Raw genomic sequence first — 19,225 nt, 5'->3', positions numbered from 1 at the left:
TCCACACTAGATTGTAAACGTCGTTAAAATCTAGCCTTTCCAGTCTTCCCTGTCCTCCTGTTCCCTGCACCGCGCAGGCCCCTCTCAGGCCCGTGGAGCACACCTGCCCTCTCACTTGTGTATTCGCTTCCCCTGCTCAGTTTTCCTCCTCGGGCTAATGATTCTCAAATTCAGATCCATTCCCCAGACTCTGGGGAGTCCCAGACCTTACGTCTAGTTGCCTTTTAGACATCTTCTCTTGGATGTCCAGACATCAGAAAACCACACTGCCCAGATCTGATCTCAACTTCCTCCTGCCTACAACCCTGCTGGTCGGCACGGCCCGGGTGTCATTTTTCTCTGCCTGCTCTCACATCCAGTCTGGCACTGGGTCTCGCACAACTGCTCCCTCCTCTCCGACTCCTTTGCCACTACTCCAGGCCCTATGTCTTCTTCTTTGGACTATTCCAACACCCCTTTTGCCCTCCCCCAATCCTTCCTGTCTCACTTGAGCCAGAAGGTGAAATTGCAGATCTGACCATGCCATTTCCCCGCTGAAAACCATCAAGATAGTATCTGAACACCAGGGCTAGGCTTACAAGACCCTTCCTACCTGCCTCCTCCTTACCACTCCTTCCTCACGTCACATCAGGTCAGCCTCACTATTGTATCTGCAGCACCTTGCAGACAGACTTGTGTGTAAGAGACGTCTACTGTTTGTTGAATGGTTGAGCGAACAAGTGAATGAATGAATGACTTAATTTCTGCTCAGGCTATATCCTAGTGAGAATTGGTGCCTCCTTGTTTGATCTCTAGATAATATTATACCCCCGTTCTCTACATCGCTCCCATTGGCCTCTCATATAAGATAAAATGCAGGTCCTACATAGGGCTGGTCCCTCCCAGAAGACTCTCTTTTCATCGTCATTTGCATGAGATATGGAACACCGCTGATTCTCCGTCAGAAACACAGACTTCAGGACCCTGGACGAGGGCTAGATTACAGCTCAGCCTGCAGACAGCTTGAGGGGGGGACCTGAATGAATAAGGGCCCTGATCAGTTCTTAAAAAGAAACCACTGTAGATTGGAGGGGCTTGGGAGACTCCTAGAAGGTGAAATGTGAATGAGTCTTAGAGGAATGGATAAGAATGAGTGGAAATTTTTGATTTTAGAGGAATTTATAGGTGTAAATGGACCACATAAGTGGATCAGTTATTTACTTTAGAATCACACCTGCAGATCTTCAAATATTTGTTGGCTGCAATGAAATCATTTACACAAATTCAAGAAAGAGGTTACCTCTGGGGTTGGGGAACAGAGGTATCGGTAACTTCCTGTTTCTTTGGCCAGAAGATGGCTCAAGGCTTCATTCTTCTTCAAACTGCATATGTATATGTCACAATTTTTTAAGTTTAAAGAATGCTAGTATCTATGACCAAAAACCCAGCAAATAAGGCCACAGAGAATGTGATCCTATTAGATATGAGTGAGGCTAAAAAGTTTCTCAGATGGTTAGATTTTGAGTAATTTTCTCCTATTTCTATTTTCGATAATTTTACTTCTTTTTCATATCATAGATGTAAAATTAGGGGGAAAATATTTCAAGCATTCCTAAGGCTTCGGCTGCATGGGCTGCTATAGAAAAGCAATGGGTGTGGAAGCGAGGTGGCCCTAGGTCTCCGTGTCAGCCCCACTGCTTTCTTGTCACTGTGTGGACCTCGTTTGGGAACCTCGCCCCCCACCCCCCGAGAGCTTCCATGTCCTGCCCACAGGTCGGGGACCTTAAAAGCTACCTCACAGGATGTTCTGAGGCCTAAACCCAGCCGTGAGTACAAAGCACTTGGCACCTCATGCTCAGAGAGACTCACTACATCTCCTCTCCCGAAGAACAAGTTGATTTTGTTGTTACAGACTCTCCGTTCTAGGAAAGGACCCTGAGAGACTGTTTAATCCAGCCTCTTCATTTCGTTCCTTTAAAATTATTCTTAATTGCACATGATAACAAATCAAATAATATAGATGAGGTTGTGATTAAAAAACCATCCTTCTTGGCTCCGCTGCACCGCTGCCCACCTGCATCCCAGTCTCCAGGGCAACCTGTTCTCATCATCTCTATTTCATGTTCTCCTAGTTATCTCCATAATGCTTAATAATGTGGGGCTGACTCGTTTTTTAATTAGCAACTTTAGACAATACTTATTGACTCTCCAGTTGGAAAGATGAGCTTTTAGCTCCTTTACATCTCTCCCAACTCTTCCTCCCAGTATTTGATTATGTTATTTATTACTTCTGTTGTTTTCCCTCGTAATCAGAGGTAATATACCTCTATCGCTCCTTTTGGTAACATTATTTCGTATCCTGATTTCTTTCTGTGGAAGCGACACTTCCACCTCCTACCTATTGTCAGCTATGCTTTTACTTTATATCATCATAGCTGATATTTTATGTATCATTCGTATTTTGTCCTGCACCTATGATTTATCAAGTGTAGTCTAAAAAAAGAAAACAAAACTAAAACATACACTATTTACAATATCGTTTCTTGCTGGACCAAGCGACATGCTAGGATTCACTTCCTTCCTCTGCTTCCAGCAGCAAGACCCCCAAAGCTTTTTGTTTTAAAGTTAAGAAGAATTCGTTACTTCCAGAGGTTTGTTTCAAATTAATTTTTAAAGTAATATAAGTTCAATGTAGAAAATCTAGTAAATACATCTAAGTAGGAAGAAACATGGAGGAAGGGAGAGAGGGATAGAAAATAAAAAACAAACATTTGACAATCCCACTACATGGAGCACTTCTTAACAGTGCTTCACACAGTTCATACAGGCTTGTCTGTAATGTTGAAGAGGTAATGATCAGGGGAAAGATCTAGGCCTATGTAAGAAACCCCAAATAGGAGATTCTCTTCTAGGTCTCTATTCCTTCACATACCACAGACATTCAACTTTTATTCCACATACTATTGAGTACTATGCTCAATGTTGGGACTAAGATATGGTAAAGAAAAAAAAAAAAACATTGTCCCTACCTTCATGAAGATTACATTCCAGTAGGGGGAGATAGACATTAATCAAATAGTGACTCGTATGCATGGATATAATACAGGTTGAGTTCAGATGCAGAAAAGGAAAGTCTGGGTTCATTAAAGACATAAAACAAAGGAACCTACACTAGCAAGGAGGTATTCGAGGGGGTAAAGGAAGTCCTCCTGGAAGGAATGATGCTTGAATTGAGATTTGAAAGTAGGCTTGGAATTTACTAAGCAGAAGGCATGGAGAAAAGAGCTAGGTTAGGGAGCCTTCCTGAGGAAGGGCGGGAATTCTGTTAATGGGTGCACAGATGGTTCATTCAAATAAAAAAATCTGCTCTTGCTGGAGCAGAAAGAGCCAGGGAGGGCTAGTGGGGAAGAAACCTACTCTCTGCATTTCACAGGCCAGTAGCTTGATAGGTTCCTGGGCAGACGAAGGCCAAGTGTGGATCCTTGAAGACAGAGGTTGGATAAGAGGGAGGTCGGCAATTAGCGTAGACTCCCTCAATGGAAGTTTGTTTAGATTCCTGACACAGGCCTTCGTGTTCTCCAAACTGAACTGGGCATTTCTATCAGTTGCAAGGGCCTCAGCTAACTAATGCCAAACAAATACTTTTCACAAAAGGTGTTGCATTGTAGGTGGCCAAGTCATTATGCAAATGGCCCTGTAACTCATCCTCTGGGAGCTCGCAAATGCTGCCCCACCTCTGTTAGGAAAGAAACTGCATCCTTTTCTCTTTCCTCACCCTCATTAGCAAATGGAATTACAAGGTGGAATGCACAGAGGAAGCATGCCAGCAGGAAGCATCCTCCAAAGAACCTGCGGGGGTCCTTCCATTTGCAAACTTGGGGAGGTGTTAATGGAACACTCTTGTCTCCCCTAAGAAATCTGAAGTGGAAGCTCCTCATGTAAAATGAGTAACGCAGCAGCGTTGCCTTGTTGTAGAAGACCTACCACCTTCTTCCCCTTCCTCCATCCCCTTGAGTGGCTCCCAGCATCAGTTTTACTCATATAAGCAAAATAGAAAGTTGATCGTTCATGCAATGGGCAGCTTTTCTAGAACCAAGAGATTACTAGGAGCAATTGAAATTTTTGGAAGAAAAGAAAACAAGAAATATAAGAGAACTTGTTGGTGGATCTGTGTTTACCAGTCCTCTGCCTGGAATAATTCAGTAGTTCCTCACTGCACTGCACATAAAACCCAGGCTTCATACCAGGCCTGTGAGGCCCCATGTCATCTGGTCCGGCCCTACCAGGCCTCATGCTACTGTGATTCCTTGTATCACTACGCTCCAGTTTACTCTCTGCCCTAGGGCCTCGGCACTAGAATGCTCTCGCCTCATATCCACATGGCCGGCTCCCTCGCTTCATCCTGTTCTCTACTCAAATGTCTTCCTCTCATAAAAGATTTTCCCTAACCACTCTCTGTCAAACAGTCCCTTCCCCATTCCTAGTCACTCTCTAGCTTATTACCCTATTGCGTTTTATCACTGTTTGAAATTTTTTTATTTGTTTACTTGTTCTTATCTGTCTATATGAACTAGAATGTAAATACCATGAGTGCAAAGATCTAGTCTAACTTGTTCAACATCATATCTGCAAAGCCTGGAACAGTGCCTGGTACTCAACGCACAGTTGTGGGATGGATGTAATGTAATAGCATTCTCATACTTGGGGGATAGTCATGTGGATAAATACATTCGTTTATTCATCTGAGAAATATATAGTATACAAATATTCATTCATTTAACCAATAATTATTGAGAAACTGTTATGTCCTAGGCACTGGGATTAAGAAGCAAAAATAGAAACAACATCCCTGCCTTTGAGGAGACCATAGGATTGTGGCCAATGTGGAGAGATGTGGAGAGAATCAAAGACCAGTTGGTCGTGGGAGGTGAAGAAGAGAGAGAGAGAACGAGCCTCAGGTTTTAGGCTTGGGCAGATGAGGAGATGACGGTGCCATTCTTTGAGCAAAGGAATCCCAGGTGACAAGGGGAGAAGAAAGCTTTAAAAATGTTGAGCTGTGACATATCTAAATGGAGATAGCCAGCAAAGAGTTGGATATCCGAATCTGGAGCTTGAGAGAGAAGTCTGGCTGGAAATATAGAGTTTATGAATCAAAGGCAATGCTTGTAGTCCTAGGAGTAGGTGAGACAAATCAGCTAGGATAAAGTACAGAGAAAAAAAGTCAGACCTTGGAGAAAACCAACACTTAGGGGATGGTTAGAAGTCACACCTACAAAAGAATCTAAAACGGAGAAACCAAAATAATGGAAAGCAACAGAACTTATTGTCATAGTAGCTGGGGGAGGACAGTGCCTAATACATTAGAGAGGCCATGAGATGAGGACCGAAAGATATCCACTGAACTTGCTGACAGAGTCATCTTCGCTAGAGCCATTGCCATGCTGTGATATAGCTGCACGTATGTTTGCTGTGGGGGAAAGTAAAGACTGGGAAACCGAGAGAGGTGTAGAAAACTCTTGTAACATGTTCAGTCCTGGAAGGAGGAGAAGGGTAGAAGGGTGGCTGAAGAGACTGGCTAGAAAAATGCATTCGGTGACACTCTAAAGCGCAGAGCAAGGATCTTGATTGGAAACAACTGGGAGGCTGCTGTGACTTAATACAGAGTCAAACTTTCTCACCGTTAGAGTTCTTCAAAAATGGGTTGGGCTGCCTCCAGAAGGGCTGAGCTCTCGATTACTGGAGGTATCAAAGAATAGCCTGAATGTTATATTTAAAAAAAGAATAAGGTGTTAAATCAGTGATCTAGGCTTCTACTAAAGAAACTAGAGAAAGAAAAGCAAAGTAAACCAAAAGCAAGCAGAAGGAAAGATATACTAAAGATAAGAACAGAAATCAGTAACGTTGAGAACAGAAAAACTATAGAGAAATATGAGCGAAACTAAAAACTGGTTCTTTGAAGAAAAAAGTCAGTAAAATTAATAAGCCTCTAGGCACGCTGACCAAGAGAAAAAAAGAGAAGACACAAATTACCAATATTAGGAATGAAATAGGCACATCACTGTAGATCCCACAGACATCAAAAGGATAATAAAGGTGTACAACAAACAACTGTATGTTAAGCTTAGATAAAAGGAGCAAGTATCTGTATGTTAAGCTTAGATAAAAGGAGCAAGTCTTTGAGACGCAAACCCCCAAAATTCACTCAGAAAAACAATTCAATAACCCGAGTTGTTCTATATCTACTAAAAAAATTTTATACATAGTTTTAAAAGAAAATTTCTAACAAAGAACATTCTAGATGTATGTGGTTTCACTTGTGAATTCTACCAAACATTTAGGGAAAAAGTAATACCAATTCTACACAATCGCTTCCAGAAAGTAGAAAAGAGGGGGACCTCTTCCCAACTTATCTTATGAGGCCAACATCACCCTAATACCAAAACCAAAGACATTTGAAAAGAAAAATGCAAATCATTCTCAATAAATATAGAGTTAAATCTTCAGCAAAGTATTAGCCAATAAAATCCAGCAGCACTTAAAAGGATAATGCATCGCAGCCAAGTGAAGTTTTCCCAAGAATGCAAGGCTGGTTCGTCATTCAAAAATCAATCAATATGATTCATCATATTAATAAATTAAAGAATAACCTGAATGATCAATAAGCCATGTTTTTAGATTATATGATGAATCACAGGATCTAAGCTTAGACATAGCAATGAAGACCAGGTTATTTGATCCCCTGGTTAGGAGAGAAACAGCTGAATTAAGGAAGGGAGGTTTCTCCTCTGGCTAAGAAACTGAGAATTACACTCAGATCAGGCAGGTCCCCTGAAGAGTTCACTTGTCCTCCCACTGCTATTCTTGTTTCAAGGACGGATCTATAATAACAGAGGGATTTGGGGTTCCCTTCTCGAGCAGGTGGCCTACTAGATTTCCAGCATGGCCTTGTTCCACCAATTCCTGAGTAAAGAAAGCCAAGGACACTCCCAATCCTGATTCTCTCTGATGCTTAGAATCTAAGAGTGTCAAAGTTGAATGAAGCCTGGATCTTACCTAATACAAATCCCCACAATTTAAAGAGAAACCAAAACCCAGTGGAGGGTGGCTCTTCTCGATCCCCGTCCTCAACTCGCCATTCCAAACCCCATGAGCTGGTTCTGGGACTGTAGGCCCAGGACACCCAGTCTTTCAAGCCTATTCTCCCCCAAACTTTTCCCTCCAACTTTCATAGTATATGTTTGCTTTTAAGCTTACGTTTATGCATAAACATAAGGTCACCATCAAACCTGTCTGTCCTGAGTTCTAGACACTCTTCTCTCACTAGTTAGTACCTGATGTGGAGAAAACCGGCCAGACGCAGGTCTTCACACAGATTCATCCCAGATTAGTGGATTGGAGGGTTGACCCAGCCACCTGCTTTGAATGCAAAGGCCTCACAACCAATAAGACAAATGCAGTCTGGAGCCCATCATTTCTGCTTAGTCCCACTGTCACTCATTCAGATTCTTCAACAAACTCCTTATAAGATTATAATGAAAATGTATTGCACACTGATTATGTGCCAGGGACTTTGCTATGAGGTTATGAGGTTATGCATTCTCTCACTTAATCCTCACAACAGCCCATTAAAATAGGTACTATTCTCATCCTCATTTTGCAGATAAATAATTGGGCTCAGAGAGGTTAAGCAACTTGCCTGAGATCCCACAGCTAATAAGTAGAAGAGCCAGAATTTGAACTCAGGTGTGGCTGACTCCAATGCTCAAGTTTTTAAGAATGAAAATTCTTTCTGGATTAAATGAAAAATTTTTTTTCTTTCTTTCTCTCCATATCTGTTTGCAGTCTCAGGAGGAAGTCTGTGATTTGCTCCATGCTGCACCTTTCCAAAATATCTTGCCAAGAGTCTACATCAAAGGTAAGAAACCAGAAACAGCGGCTAGATAGCCATCTTGAATTTGAACTTCACACTCACTTAATCCCAATACACTCGGATCTGCAGTCAGAAAGGGTGAAAGTTAAAGCTTTGGGAAGCTATTGAATAGTCACAGAATGGTGGAACCGGAAATGATATGCCAGATCTCATTCCTTGGTCCTTCTAGGACATCCCTAGCATCTCTCTGTCTAGCCTTGTATTAAATACTTCAAGTGATGGGGAACTCATCACCCCATGAAATAGATGATTCCATTGTTGGACTGAGATAATAGAACGTTTTTCCTTATAACTCCATGAAATAGATGATTCCATTGTTGGACTGAGATAATAGAACGTTTTTCCTTATAACAGTTCTGATCACACTGGCCAGAACCAAGGAGAACCGTTCTACATGCTCCATCCAAGTGTTGGAATACAAATAGGTCACCAGGTCCTCCGAGTGTTGTTTCTTCCCCAGTACCTGCCAGTGTGCCCTGGATCCCAACCTCTGCCTACTGCTCTTATTACAGAGGGGGAGCGTTTGGAGGTTCGGATGAAACGCCTGGAAGCCAAGTATGCCCCGCTTCACCTGGTCCCTCTGATAGAGCGGCTGGGGACCCCTCAGGTATGATGCTGCCATCATGGATTCTAAGAACTAAAAGGAACTTTAGAGGGAGAGCATTTGGTCCTCATTTTATAGGTAGGGAAACTGAGGCCCAGAAAGAGGAAGAGAAAGGCTAGCCTCATAAAGCCTGTTAATGGCTGGGGCAAGTCTGCATTGAGATTTGCTGACTCTCAGGCCTGAGTTCTTTATTCTACACCCTGTATCCTCTATCCTGCCAAGAAAGAAGGAAATCAAATGAGTGTCTATTATGTCCTCGTTAGATATCAAGAATTCTGCTAAGTTATCTCTCTGAATTAAAATTCTACACACTCTTTGAGTTACTAGTTCACTTCTGGATATCTCTGCAAAAAAAAAAAAAAAATCTTACAGAAACGTAAGATGTTTACTGTTGCATTGTTAAAGCAAAAACTGGAAAAAAACCCTAAATGTCAATCAGATGCCATGGGTCCGATGAATAAAGCAAGTTGCACTACAGTTCGTATAGTATGATGCCACTTATACGTTTTTAAACACTTATATGTTTTTAAACACATAACAAAACCATGTAAGTAAAACTTTTCCTAGAAAATGACACACACAACCAGCTCATAACAGTGTAGCCTCTAAAGAGAGATGAAAGAGACAGAGATGGGGGTGGGTATCAAAGAAGACCTCAGCTTTTTCTATAATGTTCTAATGTAATCAAAGATAAATAATCTCATGTGTTAATTCTGTAATTAAAACTAATTTTTACACACCAGTCATACCAGCCCCTACGAACATGGAGATGAGTAAGACAGGACCCTGCCTTCAGAGAGCTCACAGACGGTGCAGGGGGTCAGGAGGGTAGAGAAATAGGAAGAGTGGGGGACAAAAAAAACACGTGCTGTCACCTTTCAAGCTGATTTTAGCAATATACATATTTCGGGGCCAATGTGCATATGTGGGGGCCTATGTTCATATCTGGGGACACAGGAGAAGCGTTCAGGAAGAAGAGAAACCGAGCACCCCAGGGAGATAAGTTTGTTTTGTTCACCAAAGCTTCCTGTTTACAAGGTTTAGGATTTGAATCCACCTCCATTCCTATAGTTCTCTCTCCTGTTACCACAAAAGCTTGAGCCTAAAGACTCACATCCTTGGCAGAGGGCAGCAGGCAGCCTCTTCTCTCAAAGAGCATGACAAGTATCTGGAGCACATTGCAGAGCCTGATCTGCTGAGCCGTCACGCCGATGAGCAACCCTCGCTGGATCCCTGCATGCCACCACCTCCTACTGACAACACGAGTAAACGTTCAGTGGCGTTTGGGTTCTCTGAGTCATCCCAGAGAGAATTCGGATGCTGTGGAGGGCACACGTTTTCCTTTCTGGCCTACAGGGGCTGAACAGAGGAGATCAGCTAAAGATTTCCTTTTAGGGAGAAATCCCCCGAGCCGGCAGCACACAAATGTCTGCCCTACGGTTGGTGTCATTCTACAGGAATCTTCCCCCTCGCACCCAGGATTTGGCGTGTGTTTCCACTTACAAGACTGTGAATTCCTTCCCTGTTCTGGTCAACACCATTTCCTTGGGACCAATAGACTTCCCAATTTGTCAAATGCTGAGTATTTAACAAACAAAAGCCTAGATGTTCTGCAGGAGAGGAAATGCCAGTTTTATAATTCTCCCAGCCCTCAAGGAATAGTCCAAAATTTTAGTCGTCCAGTAGACCAAAGAAAAGTTAACAAAGTATTAACTTCCAAGCTAGCTGCAGTTCAGGAACTCGTATAACATCTAGGCCAGTGACAGGGAAATTCTGCTACATATTAAAAGTCAGGAGGTTTTAACAGTACTGCATTGTTTGCATTTATTTCTGGGACAAATTGAAATGACCTGATATGTTGCCCAGTGCTATCATGGAATTACACTGTGGCAGAGGGTCAAAAGACAGGGGTCCTTGTCCCAACTTCCCCTCTGAATTGTCACATAACCTAGTGTTAGACATTTAATATCTCTGTCATTGTTTCTCCATCTTTAAAATGGGCTAATAGCTCTTTTGCCTGCTTAGTTGAGCTGCCTTACATGATTGTCACAATGAACAAATAAGTAAAAGAGTTCCAAAAAACACAAAGAATTATGTAAAGAAGGAGTATTGAGACATCATTCTCCTCCAGAGGTACTAGATGTAATCAACTTAAGTATTCCGTGGAGAAATTTGTTTCCACGTGCTTTCACAGATGCTTTTTCTATTCCTTTGTTAACTCAGAAAAGAATGGCAGAGAAGGAAAAATCCCTCACTGACTGGTATAGAAAAGAAATGGATAAAATTTATGTTAAACACGCGCACAATATATATATATACCAATCTACAAATTGGGTATTTTTGCAACAAATAACCTATAATATACTTTTTCAGAGCAAAAAGAAAATGATAGATATACACCAAAAGAAAAAAGGACATGAAGGAAAACTTACAACATAAAAAATATGAATGCCGACAAACATTAAAACAAAGTGTTCGGCTTTACCAGTAATCAATGAAATGTAAAATAAAAGAACAGAGTACAGCTTTTCATCTCTCACGCTGGCAAAGAACTTCTCCTAATGATAACAGCATTGGTGATGGCAAGGATAGCCTTCACACGATGGGTGCCGGAGGTTCAGCTTTTCTTGAGACTGCTTTGCCACTACGGAGCAAAAGCCTTTTAAAATATTTATACCCTCGAACTGAGTAGTTCTACTTCTAGGATTTTATCCTAAGGAGATCACCAGAGATAAGTTCACAAAAGTATTACGTATAAGGTTGGTTGATTAAGAATTGTCTGTGATAGTGAAAATTTGTAAACAATTTAAAATAACTAACAAGAACAGAAGACTAAATAATTGATGGCATGTCCATGGCCACTTTATGTAGCCATTGAAAAATTATGTTACTGAAAATATTGAAGGAAATGGTTTTTTAGATTTCTGGTATCTTAAGAGAGGAAAGCAATACAGATAATACTATTGAAATTTTGTTAAATATCGATGTATATACACGCTCACATATGTAAACACAAACAAATTACTCCTCAGTATTTTAAGAAAGCTCATAATGGGGTTTATGGGAGATTTTTATTTTCTTATATAACGTTTTAAATTTTTTTTCCAGATTTTACTCAGTGACAATATTACTTTCACAGTTCACAGGAAAAGCTGTAAGGCAAACACTTTTTCAAGGGAAGGACAAAGCTCTTAACCATTTCAGTCAAGGCCCCTTTGCTTGGCTATAAGTAGGTGGAGTGTAGTCACAGAATTTAAAGTCCCTCAGCAGATTTATAAACCCCCTCCTTAACTGTTTAATCCCCCTAGACGGTCAGGCCCTGAGGGTTGATTCAAACTAACTAAATGCACAGGAGATTAATTAATAACCCACAACTCTATTATTTTATAAAGGAGAATATTCATGACTCGAGAACAAATATAGATCCTTTATTTACTGAGCATCTTCACTGTTCCAGGCGCTCTCTCTTTGAAATGAAGGCCCAAATATCAGCCTGGTAGAATTGCCTGGTGAGAACGGAATCAAGTACAGGGTTCAGGATTTTGTAAGAGCTATTTCTCATTAACTGTGGCAACTCGAGTGGTCCCTTCTCTGCCCAAGAGCTATCTTTCTCTGCTCACGAAATCAAGATGCATCACTGTGTACCAGGGTTCCCTCTCCTTCCTGTTTGAAACATGTTGTCAAACTCTTCTTCCCCAATTCACACTTTTTTCCCTAGTCTTTTTTCAGTTCACAGTCGTCATGGCAACTGCACTCCCGGCCCACATTCCTAACTGGCTCCATTGGTAGTGTTTCTTGATTTATTTCCCTCTGTGGATTAACTCAGAAGCTGTCCTCTCCTGGGGGCTCAGGGCAAGAGCTTGCAGAGAGAAGCCAGGCAGGCTGCCTCATGGGCACCCGTAAAATGAGCTCTCTGGGGAGACCACCCTCTTCTGGGGAGCCCATCCCGCAAGTACTCTGTGGACCTCTTGGTCTGAGAAGCCGGCCCTCTTTTGCTTTGTAATTTTCTACAATGTGCACTGATACACACTGTTTATTTATTAGCATCGTTATTGGTGGATCGGTAGAAATAGTATTCCTTTTTTTATTTTAGGTGAGTGACTATCTCAACATGTATTAAAACATGCTTTGGAGACCTTACTGGGACCTTAGATTTTATTATCTGTCTTACTTTGCACACGGCTTTTGAGACCTCTACCTCTAGACATTTTTACTCGTAATGCAGACAGTAATGCATTTTGATGTGCTTGTCTAGCCAACTGGTTATTAGAGATGCAATAACCAGAAGTCAGATGAGAAGCCATTTTAAATTATTAATGGAGATCATATATAGTGGTCGGAGGACTTCTCATTGAGGGAGATAATTCTGTAAAATCAGTGGCAAATTTTTAAAACGTAGCATATGCTCTCTAACATGTTCAATTGGACAAAAGTATTTAAAGTAAAAAGCAAAACTCTCACCCACTTCTCCAAGCCCATCCGCTCCCACAACTGTTCATCTTTCCAAAATGTCTTCCATGCACCCCACACACAGGCGTTCGTGTCTGTCTGCAGATCGTGTCGTGTTGGCATCTTTTAGTAGGATTGTAGTGTACATCCTTTTTTGCAACTTGCTCTATTCACTTAACAATTTAACCCACAGGTCTAGACGACCAGCATCCAGATCCCCACTTTACCGCTCACTGGCAGCCTCTCTGAACCTCAGTTTCCTCATCTGTAAAATGGGGATGATAATGTCCCCTACTTTGTGGGGTTGCTGTAAGGAATAAATGGAGTCAATACTTACCAAGTTCTTAGAACAGGACCTGGTGCGTTACACACACTCAGCGAGGATGAGTTAGTAGTAGTAATAGTAGAATAATAGTGATAATACTCGTAGTAGGATCACCTCAGTCTTTTCAGTGGCTACCAAGCCTTTCATTCATCACATGGGTAGATCGAAATTTTTAAAAAATTATTCCTGTCGATGGTTCCTAGACTTTACTTACCACAAGACGTCTCTGCTCTTCACTCACATTTGTAAAGTTAGTGCCCCACTGTGGGAGGGACATCAGTTCTGGTGAATGACTGCCAGAGGCAGGTATCTCCAGGGTTACGGACTCTCTGGTGAGAGATGGAAGATGAGGTCTGAGAGGTAGATAGGAGGTTTACATACCCTTCTGTTCCCAGCAAATCGCCATCGCTCGGGAGGGTGACCTGCTGACCAAGGAGCGGCTGTGCTGCGGCCTGTCCATGTTCGAGGTCATCCTGACCCGCATTCGAAGCTACCTGCAGGACCCCATCTGGCGGGGCCCCCCACCCACCAACGGTGTCATGCACGTTGACGAGTGCGTGGAATTCCACCGGCTGTGGAGTGCCATGCAGTTTGTCTACTGCATCCCCGTGGGGACCAACGAGTTCACAGCTGAGTGAGTACCCCCAGGGAAAGCAGGGTCATGCCTAACCTGCTTGTGTTTTCCGAGAGGCATCAGGCTGCCAGAGCCCAGCCAGAAAGGTGGACAGGGGCGGGCTGTCCAATGACTGCTTATTCAGCACATATTGTGTCGGCTACTGTGTTAGGTGCTGGACGTACACCAGTGCCAAGCAAAAGTAGACGGTTCTTGGCCTCGTGGGGATTATAGGGCCTATGGAGAGAGATGTGGCACATCAAACAAGGCAGCTTTGCAGCAAGGGCAGGAAGGGTGACAGACGCCGGAGAAGAGAGAGGAGTGGGTTATCGGAATTTAGTTCTCAGACTAGAACTGAACCTTGAACGTTGCTGGGATTCAGATCTTAGAGGGGAGAAGGGACCATTCCAGGAAGGGCCACAAGTGGCTAGAAGCAGAGATGAAGCGCGTGCATATCCTGGGTGTGCCCCAGAGGCTGAGGGCCTCTTGGGCCTTGTCTTTCCAAGACTGGGCTGATTGAATGGTCAGGAGGGACTCCTGGTGAAGGTTTGGCATGAAGAACCTCACTGCTCCCCAGACCCCCCGTAAAACCGCAGGGTTCATAGAACAGGGAAAGATTTCCCTGACAGAGATCAGGCCCTCCCGCTCCTGGCGGCCTGGCTCATGAGGGCTCTACTCCTGAAAAATGGGGGGGGCCTTCAAGAGTCACCCAAATCTGTCCTCAGAGGACACAGAAGCAGAATCCAGTTCTTCCTTCACTTACCCAACTTCACATCAAGAACAGAGTGGCGAAGAAGGCAGACAAGGCCTGTCTTCGAGGAGCCAAGCGCTCTAGAGAAAAGGCACATGCGGGCCAGAGAAGGCTTTGCCGAGGAAGTGGCGTTAGGGCTGGGTGCAAGACTGTCCAGAGCAGCTGCCGGCTGGCCTTTGTGGTGGGGAAGCAGGGAAACCGGCCCAGTCTGAGCTGTGGCTGCTGCATGAGGACAGGAAAGTCAGCAGAGAGGTGACCCCACAGCCGCCCAGACTTCCCAAATTGCCATTGAGAGTTGGGAGCACACAGGCTGAGTTTTACCAGATCCAAGAAGACCCATAGCCCCTGCCCCACACTAGCAGCCTCTGCTCACACACATACCGTGCCCCATCCCTGCCCCCTCAGCCCACAGTGGCCACTTGGTCTCCTGGTTTGAAATGGCCCTTCCCCTCACAGCTTGTTCCCAGCTTACATATGGAGCCAAACAGATTCTTCTTTGACTTGCCTAAAATAATCAGCCACGTAAGTCTCAAAGACTGGTTGGATTTTTTTTCTTGCAAATTTGTCTTCTTTTTTACATCAGTGAGGCAACAGGCTGACACCTCTTTGTGGTTAGAAAGGCTTGTAATATAACCAGAATCCTGGAACAAGCAAATCCATGCTCACTGCTTCCCTTGTACCCATTTTACAGACTAAGAGACCAGAGTCGGGCCTGCTCACTGGCCGTACTCCTGGTCCAAGATGAGGGCCCCTCCTCCCCGCTCCCCTGCCTCTCACTCCAGCTGCTTCCTCTCCCTGCTTCCAGGCAATGCTTTGGCGACGGCTTGAACTGGGCTGGCTGCTCCATCATCGTCCTGCTGGGCCAGCAGCGTCGCTTCGACCTGTTCGACTTCTGTTACCACCTGCTGAAAGTACAGAGGCAGGACGGGAAGGACGAAATCATTAAGAATGTGGTAAGCGGCTCGTGGCTGGGGCCTGGGCGTTGGGGCCTGACAAGCAGGCTTTCATCTGGAAGGGAGGGTGAGCTGCTTATGGAGCCATCTCCCCACACTGCAAGACGTACAAAGACACTCCGTGGCTGGGGATGGGGATCTCCTCGTAGGAAGGCATGAGTCACTGAGATGAATCAGGTTACCCGCAGGGCAGGGCCTGGCTCCAGACCTGACATGCACCTTCCCTGTGCCAGTCAGACTGCTGATGCTGGCTCCTCGTCCTCACAAACTTTCACTAAGCACGAGAGCTGTGCAGGAGCGAAGTAAGGGAAGGACTATCATGGATAAGCAGGGCTGCTGTGGCAGCAAAAGAAGGGCTGAGGGGGGACGGGGGCCAGAGGAAGCTTCCCGTGGAGGCAGTGCTTGGACTAAGTCCAGAACGACTGACAGCAAATAGCCAGGCAGAAAGCAGGGTGCAGTGGCGGGCAGGATGTTCCTGATAGAGGGAACAGCTCGAGCAAAGACACAGAGGCATGAAGCCAGAGCAAAGAGTGGGTCTCCAGGACTAGTTGAGAGGAGAAAGAGGCAGGAGCCACCTCATACAGGGTTTTTTTGCCCTCGTGGTAGAATATACATAACGTAAAACTTACCCATTTTAAGCGTATAGCGTAGTGACATTAGCTGTGCTCACAGTGCTGTGCAACCATCACCGCCGTCCGTCTCCAGAACTTTTTCAGCCTTTCAAACTGAAACTCTGTGCCCATTAAACACTAACTCACCATCCCCGCCCCCGCCCCCCGCCCCAGCCGCTGGTAACCACCTTTTCCCTCTCTGTCTCTATGAATTTGACTACTCTAGGTACTTCATGTACATGGAATCCTCACTTAGTATAACGTAGTCAAGATTTACCATATTTTAATATGTGTCAGAATTTCCTTCCTTTTTAAGGCCAAATAATATTTTATTGAATGAATATACCACATTTTGTTTATTCATTCATCTGTCAGAGAACACTTGAGCTGCTTCCACCTTCTGGCTATTGTGAATAATGCTGCTTCGATTGTGGGTGTACAAGTATCTGTTGAAGTCCCTGCTTTCATTCCTTTTGGGTATATACGTAGCAGCGGGATTGCTGGATCATACGGTAGTTCTATTTTTAATTTTCGAGGAACCGCCATACTTTTTTACAAAGTGACTGCACCATTTTATATTCCCGCCAGCAATGCCCGAGAGCTCTAATTTCTCCACATCCTTCCCAGCACTTGTTATTTTCTGGGGTTTTATTGGTAACAGCCATCCTAATGGATGTGAAGTGGTATCTTGTTGTGGTTTTGATTCTTGTTTCCCTAATGATTAGTGATGCTGAGCATTGTTTCATGTGTTTATCTTCTTTGGAGATCAAATCCTTTGCTCACTTTTTAATCGAGTTGTTTGTTTTTTGTTGTTATTGAATTATATGAGTTCTTTATATATTCTGGATTTTAATCCCTTATTGGATATATGATTTGCAAATATTTTCTCCCATTCCATGGGTTGCCCTTTCATTCTGTTAATAGTGTCCTTTGACGCAAGTAAGTTTTTAATTTTGATATAGTCCAGTTTATTTTTTCTTTTATTATCTGTGCTTTTGATGTCACATCCAAGAAATCATTTCCAAATCCAATGCCATGAAGCTTTTCCTGTCTATTTTCTTCTAAGAGTTTTATAGTTTTCACTCTTGTGTTTAGGTCTTTAATCCATTTTGAGCTAGTTTTTTGTATATGGTATAAGATAAGAATCCATCTTCATTTTTCTGCATGTGGATATCCAGTTTTCTGAGCACCATCTTTTCTCCATTGAGTGGTCTTGGCACCCTCATCAGAAGTCATTTGACCATATGTGGAAGAGTTTATTTCTGGGCTCTCTATCCCATTGGTCTATATGTCTGTCTTCATGCTGGTACCACACTGTTTTGATTACTGTAGCTTTGTAATAAGTTTTGAAACTCACAAAAGACTTTACAGCCAAGTAAACATTTGATTGGCAAGCCCTTGGAACTCATAGAAGGCCTTTATACAAAAATGTGACATGATCATTGACACATCAGGACCCCGGACTCCAACCTCACTGAATTCTTCTCTCGCTCCCCCTTTATTTCTCAATCCTCTCCTCCCGTCCCTAACCTGCATGGCCCTATCCTTTGCAGCCCCTGAAGAAAATGGCAGACAGGATCAGGAAGTACCAGATCTTGAACAATGAGGTTTTTGCCATCCTGAACAAGTACATGAAGTCCGTGGAGACAGACAGTTCGACCGTGGAGCATGTGCGCTGCTTCCAGCCACCCATCCACCAGTCCCTGGCCACCACCTGCTAGGCAGAAGGTCCTGCAAACCCTCAATCTGGAGGAGAGGAAACAGCAGGAGAGAGAAAGCCACGGCCAGCCCTGCAACAGGGTCTGACTGGACAATGTATGAATGGGCCTGGAAACAAATGAGAACCTCCCCAAACACATCTGCACCTCCCAAGGGCTGGGCCTGTGCATGCTCTCCCATGTCATCCCTGTGGTGGTTTTTCCCTAGTGTAAATGAAAAAACAAAACAAAACAAAAAACAGGGCAGTATGTGCTTTTTTTCCTTTTTCCCTCAGCTGAGCCCTAGTTTCACCGTTTCTCCATCTCACAGCTCACCTCACATCCATGGTTGCTTCTCAGGACCTCCTCCCAAGATGGTGACCTCCTACCTTGTACCTAGGTGTGACCTCAGAACTAAAGTTCAAAGATCGAGAAAAGTGTGGCCATGCCCCAAGATGTCAGCCCGGCCTGACAGGCATGCCTCCACCTACTGGCTTCTTCACCTCCTCTGGCTCCCCGCCCACTCTTATTCTTCTAGGTCGTAGCTCCTTCTGCTCTGGACCAGATGCTTAAAGCCATGGCGAACAGGGGATGAGGTTCCTGGTATCGGCACCATGGGAGATGGTGTTGGCTCTGTCCTTCCACAGACTCCCCAGACCACGTCCTGACTCCCCTCTCCAGGCTCTCACAGAGAGAACGCAGAAGTGCATTCACAGCTGTGTCCCACTGGGCAGAATTTTGGTAGGAAGGTGGTCAGGCTCGATGTACAGAAGAGGTATTTATGACACAGCCCAAAACAGAAAGCTATTAAACCATCTCATCAGCTAGATGGTGTGATGGCTCCTTTATTCCTTAAGAAATAGTGAACACTGAGCTACACAGGGCAATGGACTCTGGAAGTACAACGCTGAACAAGTCAGGTGTGCCCTGCCACAACATTAGCAGGCAACCAGACCAGGGACCATTTCTTTACACGCTCTCTCACCAAGGAAAACTCCCATGAGAAAGAAAATGTAAAGGGGTTATTTTAACAGAAGCTAGAAACATATTGGGGTAGGCAGGTGAGTATAAATAACACTTGTCAATGAGCCTTCGATACCAAGATATTCCCGCCAAAATGGTTTCTTGTTTGAATGAATCAGGACTTCCATTATCCTAGAAATGGAAAGATTCTGAAGACATTTTATCTTTTGCTATCAACTTCCCAATGTTCCTTAACTTAGATTTTTGAGGTATGGGACACATCTCACAGAGGCATAGCTATTTCCATTTCCCAGACTGAACCAAAATTCCTTGCAGAATCGCGCCCCCCC

At 43.8% G+C, this 19,225-nt stretch overlaps 1 protein-coding gene and 1 long non-coding RNA gene across 7 annotated transcripts in view; one reads left to right on the top strand and one right to left on the bottom strand.

Moving 5' to 3' along the window:
* Positions 1-18,739, top strand: part of LOC105289956 (cytoplasmic FMR1-interacting protein 2) — an 87,673-nt gene extending 68,934 nt beyond the window's left edge. For both annotated transcript variants that reach the window (XM_023528627.1, XM_023528626.1), the window contains 5 exons: positions 7,822-7,894; positions 8,422-8,516; positions 13,683-13,921; positions 15,457-15,604; positions 17,769-18,739. In XM_023528627.1, coding sequence (XP_023384395.1) covers positions 7,822-7,894; positions 8,422-8,516; positions 13,683-13,921; positions 15,457-15,604; positions 17,769-17,936 — 723 coding nt within the window. In that variant the 3' untranslated portion in view covers positions 17,937-18,739. The remainder of the gene's footprint in view (positions 1-7,821; positions 7,895-8,421; positions 8,517-13,682; positions 13,922-15,456; positions 15,605-17,768) is intronic.
* LOC111737704 lies at positions 9,508-15,463 on the bottom strand. 5 transcript variants are annotated; one of them, XR_002779536.1, is made up of 3 exons: positions 13,958-15,463; positions 10,017-13,616; positions 9,508-9,872 (listed from the first exon to the last, which is right to left on the bottom strand). It is a non-coding gene; the product is annotated as an uncharacterized LOC111737704 (long non-coding RNA). The 5 variants fall into 5 exon arrangements; XR_002779534.1 differs by having other exon boundaries at positions 9,508-12,019; positions 13,502-13,616; XR_002779537.1 differs by having other exon boundaries at positions 9,508-11,157; positions 13,502-13,616.
* Positions 18,740-19,225: the final 486 nt, after the last annotated feature.

Source organism: Pteropus vampyrus, unplaced genomic scaffold (assembly GCF_000151845.1).
Source record: "Pteropus vampyrus isolate Shadow unplaced genomic scaffold, Pvam_2.0 Scaffold30, whole genome shotgun sequence".
Classification (NCBI taxonomy): Eukaryota; Metazoa; Chordata; class Mammalia; order Chiroptera; family Pteropodidae; genus Pteropus; species Pteropus vampyrus.
Note: the sequence above shows the minus strand (reverse complement) of the source record. Positions and strands in the feature narration are given on the sequence as shown.